This window comes from Cherax quadricarinatus, chromosome 55 (genome assembly GCF_038502225.1).
Source record: "Cherax quadricarinatus isolate ZL_2023a chromosome 55, ASM3850222v1, whole genome shotgun sequence".
In the NCBI taxonomy this organism is placed as follows: Eukaryota; Metazoa; Arthropoda; class Malacostraca; order Decapoda; family Parastacidae; genus Cherax; species Cherax quadricarinatus.
Window position 1 is genome coordinate 26,549,046 of NC_091346.1, and position 15,000 is coordinate 26,564,045.

The 15,000-nt window shown below is 43.8% G+C and overlaps 1 protein-coding gene across 8 annotated transcripts in view; it reads right to left on the reverse strand.

Annotated features, from left to right (window-relative positions):
• The window catches only part of osa (trithorax group protein osa), a 521,098-nt gene that overhangs the window by 246,217 nt on the left and 259,881 nt on the right, over positions 1 to 15,000 (reverse strand). For 6 of the 8 annotated variants that reach the window (XM_070096962.1, XM_070096959.1, XM_070096961.1 and 3 more), the window contains one exon: positions 8,556 to 8,750. The exons of the other annotated variants lie outside the window; for them this stretch is intronic. In XM_070096962.1, the coding sequence (XP_069953063.1) occupies positions 8,556 to 8,750 (195 nt within the window). The remainder of the gene's footprint in view (positions 1 to 8,555; positions 8,751 to 15,000) is intronic. 8 annotated transcript variants of the gene reach the window in all.

The window sequence follows — 15,000 nt, forward strand, 5'->3', positions numbered from 1 at the left end:
GACTCTGAGGTGTCCCTGTTTGCAGATGACGTGAAGTTGATGAGAAGAATTCACTCGATCTAAGACCAGGCAGAACTACAAAGGGATCTGGACAGGCTGCAGACCTGGTCCAGCAATTGGCTCCTGGAGTTCAATCCCACCAAGTGCAAAGTCATGAAGATTGGGGAAGGGCAAAGAAGACCGCAGACGGAGTACAGTCTAGGGGGCCAGAGACTACAAACCTCACTCAAGGAAAAAGATCTTGGGGTGAGTATAACACCAGGCACATCTCCTGAAGCGCACATCAACCAAATAACTGCTGCAGCATATGGGCGCCTAGCAAACCTCAGAACAGCATTCCGACATCTTAATAAGGAATCATTCAGGACCCTGTACACCGTGTACGTTAGGCCCATATTGGAGTAAGCGGCACCAGTTTGGAACCCACACCTAGCCAAGCACGTAAAGAAACTAGAGAAAGTGCAAAGGTTTGCAACAAGACTAGTCCCAGAGCTAAGAGGTATGTCCTACGAGGAGAGGTTAAGGGAAATCAACCTGACGACACTGGAGGACAGGAGAGATAGGGGGGACATGATAACGACATACAAAATACTGAGAGGAACTGAGAAGGTGGACAAAGACAGGATGTTCCAGAGATTGGACACAGTAACAAGGGGACACAGTTGGAAGCTGAAGACACAGATGAATCACAGGGATGTTAGGAAGTATTTCTTCAGCCACAGAGTAGTCAGTAAGTGGAATAGTTTGGGAAGTGATGTAGTGGAGGCAGGAGCCATACATAGCTTTAAGCAGAGGTATGATAAAGCTCACGGCTCAGGGAGAGTGACTTAGTAGCGATCAATGAAGAGGCGGGGCCAGGAGCTCGGACTCGACCCCCGCAACCTCAACTAGGTGAGTACAACTAGGTGAGTACACACACACACACACACACACACACACACACACACACACACACACACACACACACACACAAGAGAGAGAGGGGTGGGTTGATTGCATCTTCTTGGACTGCAAGAAGGCCTTTGACACAGTTCCTCACAAGAGATTAGTGCAGAAGCTAGAGCATCAGGCGCATATAACAGGAAGGGCACTGCAATGGATCAGAGAATACCTGACAGGGAGGCAACAACGAGTCATGGTACGTAATGATGTATCACAGTGGGCACCTGTGACGAGCGGGGTCCCACAGGGGTCGGTCCTAGGACCAGTGCTATTTTTGGTATATGTGAACGACATGACGGAAGGGTTAGACTCAGAAGTGTCCCTGTTTGCAGATGATGTTTAGTTAATGAGGAGAATTAAATCTGATGAGGACCAGGCAGGACTTCAAAGAGACCTGGACAGACTGGACACCTGGTCCAGCAAATGGCTTCTCGAATTTAATCCTGCCAAATGCAAAGTCATGAAGATAGGGGAAGGGCACAGAAGACCACAGACAGAGTATAGGCTAGGTGGCCAAAGACTGCAAACCTCACTCAAGGAGAAAGATCTTGGGGTGAGTATAACACCGAGCATGTCTCCGGAAGCACACATCAATCAGATAACTGCTGCAGCATATGGGCGCCTGGCAAACCTGAGAACAGCATTCCGATACCTTAGTAAGGAATCATTCAAGACACTGTACACCGTGTATGTCAGGCCCATACTGGAGTATGCAGCACCTGTTTGGAACCCGCACTTGATAAAGCACGTCAAGAAACTAGAGAAAGTACAAAGGTTTGCGACAAGGTTAGTTCCAGAGCTAAGGGGAATGTCCTATGAAGAAAGATTAAGGGAAATCGGCCTGACCACACTGGAGGACAGGAGGGTCAGGGGAGACATGATAACGACATATAAAATACTGCGTGGAATAGACAAGGTGGACAAAGACAGGATGTTCCAAGGAGGGGACACAGAAACAAGAGGCCACAATTGGAAGTTGAAGACACAAATGAGTCAGAGAGATAGTAGGAAGTATTTCTTCAGTCATAGAGTTGTAAGGCAGTGGAATAGCCTAGAAAATGACGTAGTGGAGGCAGGAACCATACACAGTTTTAAGACGAGGTTTGATAAAGCTCATGGAGCGGGGAGAGGGAGGGCCTAGTAGCAACCGGTGAAGAGGCGGGGCCAGGAGCTAGGACTCGACCCCTGCAACCACAAATAGGTGAGTACAAATAGGCGAGTACACACACACACACACACATATATATATATATATATATATATATATATATATATATATTATATATATATATATATATATACGTACACACATTCAAGCACGCATATACAACAGGCCTAGTGTCTAATCGACATGTGCCTAAGACAAAATGGTAACTAACACACACACAGTATCAAGAGCATGCACGACAAGGCCCAGGAGAATATGAATTAGTTATGCAGGCCAATCCAGTCTGCATGTCAGTGTGGTTTAAGATGCAGTGTCAGGAGCTGTAGAATCAACACCCGCACACAAACCAGCAATTACACGCCATCTAGTGAGGAAGTTTGCCCCCCCCCCCACACGTACAATGGAGGTCTTCCCTCGATGAGTCAACGCCAGATAAAACACTAAATCCAATATTTGATCTATCATCAATATAAAGTACAGTGGCTGTGGCTGGCTGAAAATGATATGTGAACCTCGGGGACAAGTAGCCTCCCTCCCTCCCCTTGACTTGCCTGTGGATCTAATGTACAATAACTGTTCAGCGACCTTAAGACCTAAGCATACACATAAATGATGTCAGGCCCCCAACCATTGTTACCAATATCAATATCTCAGACAAAGCTGAACACACATACTTGAAAGGTATGTTCTACATGTTGTATGAAGCATACACCATTACTGCCTTGCATACATTAGATGAAAACATTGTCACTGTGACGACGGACTACCACCGCTAAAACAGAAACCAGCAGCTGCGACTCAACAGCTGAAGGGGAGGTGAGCAGCTGACTCACGCTATGGGAATGAATGTGATCAACTACATACAGTGGCAAAGCTATATGGAACTCTCAAGCTGTAAACTCCACCATTTATCAAAACAAGTCGAGAGTTTAGGGAATTAGAAGAGAAAATGTACGACCAGGACTGGGAACAATTCCTCCATTCATTCTCCACGCTACTTTCACAGCTTAAATGTCCACAGTTTAAACGGTCTAAAATCAATAACATTTCTAAATTCAACCTCTGCTTGTCTATCACATACGACGTTATGCCTGGCCCAGGGCCGGGCTACGGAAGTAGGAAAACTCTCGAAACCCATTAAATATATATCAAAGTAAAATACGAACATCAGAAGGAAGCTCAGAAGCATTATTGCTTGTGAAAAGATAGAGCCAAAACAATACCTAAAGTATAACATCACTTAAGCCTCAAACATTAAAAAAGGGTATAGCTACATCACCTGGGAAAGATGACAATCTAAAGTACCTGAGGATTCCTCACTAAACTACCCAAACAACCCTAAGATCATCCTTCAGGGAGATGTCCTACCTGACCGCTGGGCAGGCTCAGGTTACGTATTCTCAAACCTAACTCTCAATAGAGGTAAAAACCTTGAGGGGATTGTTCTTAGTAGGCTCTCGTTCCAACTGCAAAATCATCTCCTCCAAATGTGTATAGGTTCCTTCCTAGAAATGGACCTTAACTTGTTTTACAGAGTATTCCACCAGACAAGAATATGATACGAAAATAGCCTTTAGTGACCTCATAGCTGCCTTTGCCACAGTTAACAGATAACTTATCCTGCAATGTCATCTCTGATATCAAAGGAAAACTAATACGGATCCAAAGATACCCGAGCAACAGAACTGCCAAAGCAATATATAAAGCACTACCAACGCCTCTTCGGAAAGAGAGCATCTTAGGTTGGAGTGCTTAGCTCTCCTTTCTTCATACTGATACACACTCCCAACGCATTTCTTTATTAGGGGAGTAATAATATCCTCATCAACTCTACTAACTCTGCATGTGATATATCGTTCTGAAATGATAATGCCCTCTGGCTTCTGATCTGCTAAAATGAAACCTTAGAGGCTTCCTTAGCAAGTGTATCCATTGCGGAATGTGTGAATATATCAATACCTCATATATGAAATGGGGTATATATGGGGTATGTCAGGAAAAAAACTAGCTTTAGTTCCCACATTGTAACTCGTATAGAACAATGTGGCAGAGTAGTATAATACAGGTGTTTTCATACAGTGTAACTCTCACAGGAAGCCACGCACTACAGGTATTCTTACCACGTAACTATCGTAGAATAAACAAGAGCCACAATGTCGGCGTTCCCAGCATGTAAACCTCATATAGAATAAGGTAACAAAAAACTACACGTCCCATTGAGTAGCCACACACTGCAGGTGTCTCACTATACAACTATACAACACTATACAGAACAGGGCAACAGCACACTGCGAGTGTCTTATTTAAAACAACAAAATACACTTTCCCGTTGACATCTTTCTCCCTTTACTCGACCCTCCAGTCCTAACTTAGTAATCTGTTACTCTGGTGTTTGGTGTCATTTCATTCTTGTTTAGCTGTGGAGGTTGGCCATTCACAGACTTGAATGGGTGCGTCGTGTCCCTTTATGGCAAGTAAAGCCCCAGACACACTGGAGGGGAGGGTCTTCCCGGTCGAGGCAGGTTGCACCCGATAACCTTTAGCACACGACAGTGCAGGGCTCCCTTACACATTTGCATTTGTGACTGGTTATACCTTTGATATACCTCTGGTGGGTTTCGAGTTTTCCTGCTCTCGCTGCCCGACCCTGGGCCGTAGATTTGTCTGGTGCTTGCCTCGTCAACCAAGCTGTTACTGCTGGCGGACCGCTTGCCCGTATGTCCGTCACAGACTGGCTGATCTGGCAACTGGAGGAGATTGTCCTGTTTCCACTTGAAGACTTTTACACTTGTTCCATCAGTGTTTTTATCTTCTGGTAGGATGTTAAAAGAAAGTCTGGGACCACCTATGATGATGCAATGTTCTCTTACTGTGTTCACGTCGCCCCTGCCTTTCGCTAGAGTTGCTCTACACATTGCCCCATCTCTCTCACTCCAGTATGCTGTTAAGACAGCGTGAGGATTTGGAATCAGGTGCTCAAGTACTTTCCACGTATATATTATACACTCAACTTTCACTCTCTACGCTCCAGCGAATACAATGCTGTACTGCCTCTATGCGGGCCGTAAACGGTCTTCGAATCTGTTCCAGCTTTGATATCTCTTGCCCCGAAAGAAGCCGTCAGCACTGAACAGTAACCCCATTGTTTTTCTACCCTCCATGTCAGCATCTGATCAACCAAGCTCTACCACACAAGGTATATAATACCGACAGATGTATAAATTAGACCTTTGACACGTGCAACCTTTAAAAACTTTTACTGCGTTACGTGGTGCTCCCTGGGATCTTTTTCAATCCAATGACTGAAAAAGATCCTGTCGAGCGAAATGTATCCTAATAAAAGCCTCCACACGCTGCACATATGTCTAATGTAAACATCAGCCAGGCTGTTGCTACCTGTAGGTCTTGACATCACCCGGCATCACCCCACAAGAATAATGTCCCGAACTTTTTTTTTTTTTTACTCCGCTAATATTTCAATGACCTCTGATGCTGAGGCAGTTTCTTTGTGTTTCAGACACCTCGCTTCTCATGGGGTTTATTCTACGCTTCTTCCGGTATCTCTCACTCATGGACGATATGTATTACGGTAGTGTGCAGAGATTAAGGACCTCGCTTTTTCAGTATTGTCCATATACTAGATATATTCTCTCTCTCATCTTCGTTCCAGAGAGCGCTCAGAGGTGTTTCCAGCTGATAAGCGCAATTTAAAAAATCATGTACCACCTGAACAATTACATTAATTACTTGGTGGCACACACAGTTGTGCAATTTGTGCCCCCCAAACACAAACACAGTTGTGTAATTAAGTAATTTATCCTGAAACATATATAGAGTATTATCATACCTTAAGCCCGTGAAATAAACGCCTTAGTTAAGAAAGTATTAAAAACATACTTCTTTACAATATTGAAACTTAAAGGCACGAGCTATCGTACCTCCATTTCAAAGCCTAGCACTAAGATACACTGCAACGCCTTTCCCCATGATGCGACCCACAAGAGTTAAATAACACCCAGGTACTTATTACTGTTAGGTGAACATAGGCAGAAGTTCCAGGAAAACTTACTTGCACTTTAGCCTCAATCTAAAAATGACTTAAAACATTCTTTCCTTACAAAACCAGAATACTATTTATGCATTTTGTTATTGGGACCAGCCATATTACCACAGTCATCTGTAATGACGCTCTGGTGGTGCCTCGCATAGTGACTGATCACCCAGTTCTAGACTCATTACTTTTTAGCTCGTGGATTTTGTCGTACTTTTCCTACAACTGTGATATGGGGGGACCTGCAGAATATACTTAGTGAAAAGCAGAGGTATCATAGGAAGAATTGGAGAACATTGCCAGCATCCATAGTTCAACACTATTCAACCTGCTATCAGCAGATATAGTACAAGAAGTGTTGTTTGAAAAAAGGCAGAAGTTTTCAAGAGGAAATAGGACCACTATCTTCTGAAACTTTATCAACAAGATCGTGATAGTTATGCGGAGCTGCGGGCCGCTAGCAGCAACAACTTGGCTGACTAGGTAGTCAACATGAAGTTTGGTCTCAGGTCGAGCTACAAGAACCCTTGAAAATGGTCACATTTGTTGTTACGGTTAAGTTACTGTAGTTACTAGTCTAACTGTTCTTGTAGCCTGTCTGCATTAACTTGAATTTGTTCCCTGTCACCTGCTACCATTGTAGTGATCCTTGTGGGGTCCCAAGCCTCATGTTAGTTCATCCTGATATGTCCTCCTTGGACATCGCTCTACGTCTTATGTCTGCAAGTGCATTGGCTCCATGTCTACATTTTCGTTTATCACCGATCACTAATAAGGCTATGTCGAACGACAGGATTTTCATTGCTATTATATTTGTATATGGAACCACCGATTTCACCTTGAATTCTTATTTTTTAATGAAAATATATTTGGTGCTACGTAGTTATTACGTTACATAAAAATAGATGCGGGCGCCGAGGGGTTAAAGGCCAAACTTATTCCTTTACAAAAGAAGTGTTAATTAAATGGTTAATACTTATATTTATGATAAGGAAGGACACAAAAACTAAATGTACAAAAATATAACTCTGGTAAACTAACATATACAACCTACCCACTACATAAAAATAATCACCAAACACCAGTACACCTTTAGCAAGTACTCGCATTAGCTCACTAGCACACTGCTACTATTAAAACAACCTATGACCTAAACTTCCCAAAAAGCCACCCCTATACACCAAACCATGACCGTCTTATGACGTTTTGCTCCAGCCACCGCTCTTCCAGTCTGCCACATATACACCTCTCCTGCTCCTGTCCTGTCCTGTACTGGCTACTCAGAACAAACCCCGTAAACTGACATTATACATGGAGCGTCTTTCTTTTTTGGTTTACACATTTTCTACAATACCCTGCGTAATAGCCAGCCCTGGAGATCTAATGAGTTGGCACTTCAAACCTATGAGAATTGACGATTTTTTTTTTTCCACAGGAGTACATTGGTGACTGCAGTAGTATGTTGGAGGAACTGCTGTGCTACCGTATTGAGAAAGACGGCTTCTCTCCGTCACAGTGACAAGTCGCCTTCCAGATACATTAAGATGTCGGCACACACCTGTTACGTGCTTGCCGGGGTTGGTACTCGGCTCCTGGCCCCCGTCTCTTAGACAACTATGATCAGCATCTTATTTCTGGCCTCGTGAGTCTTGTATTAGCTTTGAAGCTGTTTTAGTCTGCATCCATCATGCATGTATCAGTAGTTTGCTCTGAGGTGAACCAATGCTGTGATGAAGTAGAAGTGAAACTGAAGTGTGTACGTAAGAGTGGTATGAATGGTTTAGATTTTTAAGGCTGCGTTAAATCGATATGCATGAACTGAAGTATAGTGCGTAGGTTTCAATATTAAGTTTGAGCCGTATACGGATATCTGTGCACATGCTTAATCACTCAGAATGCAAAGGATTTAGCTTACGATTATCTCCATTGTGAATATTAACCACGTTATACCTCCTCAGCCTTGCCAGAAAATGAAAATTATGAGCAGTGCCAGTATCTACCCAGGAACAAGCTCTTCTGTAGTGTACAGTGTAGATCACGGTGCACGGTACAGGTTACGGAACCCGATACACCCTACAGCAGAAAGTACAGGTTGGGATGCCCGGTACAAATAGAGGTGTATGGTTCATCCTGCTGCAGTGTACGGTACAGGTAGAGGCCCTGTCTCAAACTAGGTATCCTGTTGACAATCTGGTCAATCAGGCTGTCGGTGCTCCCACTGAAAAACGTAACGGGTGTTGCAGTTAGAAGATGGGTAACGAAACCACTGACGAGGCCACCATAACACAGACGCTGGCCAAGTTGCCCATACCACTCAGAACCCACAAAAATGACACACACCCCGGGTCCACACAGGTCATGATGTATGAAGGATGAAAAAAAAAGAACAGAAACCTGCGGTAATCATGGAGGAGGTAGCAGAAACATCGGGTGGAGGTGGAGTGGCAGACGACCCCCCCGGGGTGGTGGTGGTGGTGGTAGTGGTGGTGGTGGTAGTGGAGGGGGCGGTGCTGGGGTGATGATGGCGGAGATTGTGGTAGTGGTGAAGTAAAGCGAGTTGTTGAGGGTGGAAGAGGCGACCCCGGATATCTGGTGACGAATAAAAACATTTTACAATTCCACCATTTTTAAGTACCACATGGGCACGCACGTACGAGTGTGCACACAAACACACACACACACACAAACACACAAGAATAAAGGTCACAATAACGTGGCTGAACAACTCACAACCAACAAATTGCAAATGAAAACTGAAAAACATTTAATAGGTTAGTTGTAAAAAGCGTACAACACATAGTAAATACATTGTGCAGGTGAAAGTAAGGATGGAATTAAGTAGAGAATAGGAGACTAAAAAACCCAAGAAGAGAGAATAAGAGGTACTATCAGAAACAAACCTGGATAAAGAACTCTTTAAGGTAAGACACCACATGACATAATAGCTGGCTCAACAAAAATTACAAAGATGCCATATAGCCTCACTCCAACGACAGAGGGAGAAATACAAGACAGCCTATGGTGTATCTTGGGTGAGTTTCGCGTATTTTATTTTTTACTCCCGGAACTCGATTGGGCCAGGTACTAAGACAGCCCATGATATAGTAAACAATGAGAGGGAGAGGTAATCGTAGAACCCATGGTACAGTAAACAATGGTAGAGGGAGAGGCAATTGTAGAACCCATGGTATAATTAACAATGACAAGAGGGAGAGGTAATTATAGAACCCATGGTATAGTAAACAATGACAGAGAGAGGAAATTGTAGAATCCATGGTATAGTAAACAATGACAGAGGGAGGAGAGGTACTAGGAGAACCCATGGTACAGTAAACAATGTATGGAAGGTAAACAGTGGATTAAGAAAGGGAAAAATGGAAAGCATGAGTGGAAAGCATTATATTCAAAGGGAAGCGTTAAACCGGTAAGGGTCATAGAAATTGGCGAATAGGAGGCAATCAGGTTTGATCTAGGGGTATGGCAACTCTAATTCCTTGGTTCAAGAGACTGTCACCAGCATCAACGCACCCCACTTGACGGAACAAGAGAACATGGAAGACGATTAAGGACTGGGTACATCAGACTGAGAGAAACAATATGAAAATGTTATGGAGTTTGGCAATAGTACAATTCTGCACAGTCATATTCAAGAGGACGCTGTCATTAACTGATATGATGCTAAACGACGCAGCTGTAAGAAGTGGTGAAAAGGCATCTTAACCATCTAATACATTTTAGACGTTGAGACCAGATATCTGACATGAGTACTTAAGGGGGCTGCTGAGGAACCAAGCAAGTCAATATCCAGGAGCTATAGCATATCACTGGAGACAAATGTCAAAATGAGTTGCTAAAACTGCAAATATTGTATTATCTCCAAGAAAAGAAACAGATGTTACACTGCAGACCAGCGTAGTTGGCATTCACATCCAGGAAGATAATTGAAAATTAAACAGAAAACACAAAAGTTACTTGTACTGGGCAGGAAGGGAAAGGGACGTCTGGGTAAACTTCACATTTCTTGACTGTCAGGAGAGCCTTTGATATACTCCTAAGTTCCCACAGGAGACTTGGAAGTACTACAGTGAAGGAATACCTAACATAGTGTGTCACAGTAAAGAGAAATAACACGCAACATCCCGCGAGGGTCAGTCCTGAGAACAACGTTGTTTCTAATATACCATATATTAATGAGAGAAATAATACTCCAAATCAATGTTTACACGTGATGTAAAAATAACGAGAATAAGAACAGTTGCGGACTGAAATAGGCTACAGATCAAACAAGTAGTTACCAGAGCTCATCACACACCCACAAAAAATGCAGTGTAACGAGAATGGGAACAGGAGGTAGCTGGTTAGTCTTATTACTTGAAAGGAAGGCCAACTTACTCAGAAAGAAAAAAAAAATACCTAGAAAGGGCCATGACATGAAGCCTCTCTCGTGAGGCACACACAACACAAGATACATCAGCGGCACAAGGAAATCGAATAACTGTAAGAACTGTACTCAAAATTCACAGGTCAGAGGAACAACATACGCCGTCTAAGCAGCGTCAGAGTTGAAATATGCGAAGCCTCATCAAGCAACAAAGAAAATGAAGAAAATGTAGAAAATCTGTTTACCACAAATCTGGTTTCATAACTTAAAGAGTTGTTGCTATTGATTTATTAGCCAGAGAAAAATCATCTGAGATGGGTCTTACTGACATAATCCCTCAGTAGCTCATTAACAACTTTAAAATGTGTCATGCTTACACGGCAAAATATATGCGAGAAAGTGTGGAGTAAACCCGGTGAAGTGCAGAACACCGTGTCAACGTCCGTGATCCACGACTCTTCAACCTATTACCAGCAGATACCAGACATAATAACGGAACGAAAATAGAAGTTTTCAAGAAGTTTAAAAGCTTCGTGCTGCAACTGCCTGATCAGCCGAGTTGCGATGGCTATGTGAGCCTGCGAGCCGCTAGCAGGAACAGCGTGGTTGACCAGGAGGTAAACAATGAACCTGACCTCAAACTCGGTCTCGGGTACGTAAAATGTAAAAGAGCTGAGATATAGATTAAGAGAACTAAACTGCATGTCGGTAAGAGGCACAAAGAAATATAGGAGATATGATCACAACGTAAAAAGATACTAAGGCATACCAACAAAGTAAAGAGGACTACCTATTAACTTGGGAGAGAAATGAACAGGGGTGGCACAAATGGAAACTATTTAGCTCAAGCGCGCCTTATCAACTAGGTTGTTGGTGCCCACGATCAGCAGATCGACAGAATCATTATTTCCAGGCTGATTAAACGCCCTCAAAGTTGCATACTCCCGTTTATCGTGATATCTACCTTGGCATTTTTTTTTTTTATCTACAAGATAAAGACATTACCAAGGATGCTGACCTCTACTTTTCACAGTGATTATTCCACATTTCTTGCCGCATCTTTCACTCCATTACCCTAGTTTAGTGTGCAGAGTAGGCATCTGGAGATTGATTATTTATGTAAACATTATGAACTCTCAAAGTATCAACCACAGCTATGCAGTTTAAGAATCACTTTGTCTTTACCTTTGATGAGTTTCGAGAGTCTCTGTACTCCCGGAGCCAGGCTCGTCTGATGCTAGCCTGGTCAACCAGGCTGTTGCAGATGGAGGCCCGCCGCCCCACATATCCATCACAGCCTGGTTGATCTGGCACCTGGTGAAGATACTCGTCCACTGTATATTTTCCAGTTGGAATATCTTGCTTACAGAAAGTGAGCACAGTACGGTGTTCAAGAAAGCACGAGTTTCCTCAAGCATTCTATCAGTGATGTATTCCCTATTTTAAAGGTTCTCATTATCCACCCTATCATTTTCCAGGCCAATGTGACGTTCTTTGCTTATTACAGTTCTGATCAAGGCTACGTTTCTTTTTCTCATTTTCCTGGTCAAGCCTATGTTTCTTGCCCAACATTTTCCTGGTCAAGCCTATGTTTCTTGCCCAACATTTTCCTGGTCAAGCCTATGTTTCTTGCCCAACATTTTCCTGGTCAAGCCTATGTTTCTTGCCCAACATTTTCCTGGTCAAGCCTATGTTTCTTGCCCAACATTTTCCTGGTCAAGCCTATGTTTCTTGCCCAACATTTTCCTGGTCAAGCCTATGTTTCTTGCCCAACATTTTCCTGGTCAAGCCTATGTTTCTTGCCTAACATTTTCCTGGTAAAGGCCACGTTTCTATTTCCCTGGTCACGGCTATGCTTCTATTTTTCCATTTTCCTAACATTTTCCTGGCCTAGGCAATATTTCACACCCGTCTGTTAGGTAACCTTAAAAAAAAATTATTTCCATTAGTCTAATGTTCACATTTCTGAATCCAAATGGGACAAAATTTCGCTCTACAAAGAGCGAAACGTTGTCCCAAAGAAATCTTGGTTGGCAGCGTATTTTCTTCACCTTTCGGTCCCACCCTAAGCTGTTTACATGACTCACGAAATCGTAATGACACGATTGCAAACAAACCATATCACGGGCGGGATTGAACCCGCGGTCAGAGAGTCTCAAAACTCCAGACCGTCGCGTTAGCCACTGGCTTACGCGACGTGGTATGGTTTCTAAGCTCTTTCCAATCTATTAATTCACTAAAGAATAAAAAGGCACAATACCGTGACTGGACCAATAAACAAATAACACGCACACATGAGACAAACTTATGACGACGTTTCGGTCCCACTTGGACCATTAATTAGTCACGCATTTGTGTGACTAGTTAATTTACATACAAATGCACTAGCTTTGATAAAACCAAGTGCGATACTTTGAAGACCTTGAAGGGCTCTTGATCCAAGGAATTACAGCCACCCTCCTTTTCCTCGGATCAAAGACTCTCAATAATCAAGCCGTATCGCTCCTGGAGAGCGAAACGTTGACACCATAAAGTGGTACTGCTACCATTAATAATAAAATACAAAATACAAATATAAAATGTTAATACTGAATAAGTAGCCACAATCCTCTGAACCAGTAGGCGGAAGGCAGTCATGGAGGAGGAGGAGGAGGAGGAGGAGGAGGAGGAGGAGGAGGAGGAGCAGCAGCAGCAGCAGCAGCAGCAGCAGCAGCAGCAGCAGCAGCAGAAGGAGCAGCAGCAGCAAAAGGAGCAGGAGCAGCAGTAGGAACAGCAGCAACAGTAGGAGCAGGAGCAGCAGCAGGAGCAGCAGCAGCAGCAGCAGCAGCAGAAGGAGCAGCAGCAGCAGGAGCAGCAGCAGCAGCAGCAGAAGGAGCAGCAGCAGCAGCAGAAGGAGCAGCAGGAGTAGGAGCAGCAGCAGCAGGAGCAGCAGCAGCAGCAGCAGCAGCAGAGTACAGCAGGGAGCGTGGGCACAAGAAAGGCATAAAGCACACAACATTGACACAACCACTTGATCATGGCCACGTCATCGTACTTACCTGGCTGTGTTTACTCATTCACAGTTTCTGCCTCCCGCCACTTAAACTCTTGTCGACCAGTATTACCAATATCTGCCCTCAGGGGATGATCATACCTACTCTTGAAACTGTGAGGTATCTGCCGCCTCCCCCACATATACTGCTGTGTGGTATTTGCTTCTACCATTTCCACATCTAGTGTTCTACTACGACTCCGTAACATACCTGTGGCAGGTTACAAGGTTTATATTCTTTCTCACAGCACAGCCTGAAGCTAAACGCCTTTGCTGACTGCCTGATCAACCAGGTAGTTACTGCCAGCAGCCCATACGTATATGGGTATAACCAACGAATCTACCCGATGAGGCACAGTTAAAAGGAAACGGTCCAGTTTCCTCTTCAAATTTCCTAACTTGGTTCGTGGCGACCTGACAAGTGGTCCAAGTTGGACCTAAACACTGAGAGGTTCTTCTCCGATGTGCAGGTATTGAGTGGATTGTTCTAACCACGATATTTACCTGGAGGGTGTTCCGGGGGTCAACGCCCCCGCGGCCCAGTCCTTGACCAGGCCTAGTGGATCAGGGCCTGATCAACCAGGCTGTTGCTACTGGCTGCACGTAGTCCAACGTAGGAAGCACAGCCCGGCTGATCGGGTATTGTGACTTTTTATTCTTTATTCTGGTAACATTTCTTATATCTACTGGTAGGAGACTGAACAATCTTGAACCACGGATGCTTACTGGATGGAGACGAGCTACGTCCCTGTAGCTCATCTGCGATATCCACAGCAGTGGCTCTAGATGAACATTATTATGTAAAAAGAGCTTTGGGTATACTGGAACCCGGGTTAAGCAGGTAGCACGACTTCACCTGTATCACCAGGACAAGAAGATGCGAAGGAATTGGAACAATCACCATTGTTGTTGTATTAAGTAGCCAATATGGTAACTAGCAGACTAGGAGTTTCAATACAGTATAACATTACTTGGATCCAAATGGCATACTGATAAAAATAAAGAACCTTGTTAGCCATGATTACGTAAAGCTCCATACATACGAAACGTTGTCATAAAAAAGCTTATTCTGCAACGAATCGTTTCTTGACAATGACGTCACTTGCTGTCATGAACGTCACTAACGTCTCGCCTTTACTCTTCACAAAAACAGCAGCAGTAATATACCGTGGCTGAAACAACACTCCCGCGATCCCAGCCTACTAACACACTTCTGCAGAGGAGAGTATCACGCTGAGGAAGGAAAAGAGAGCATCTCTAACTTCTTCCCTTACAAACATACAAAATTAATTAATGAAAACTGAAGAGAGCTGGGGAGAGTAAAACTCAACATCGCCAGGTTAGAAGCAGAAAACACAAGCGTACATATGGGGTGTTTATTGATGTGTCGCTGGGCAACTTGCACCTCCTTCTCAGGTTAAAAGTGT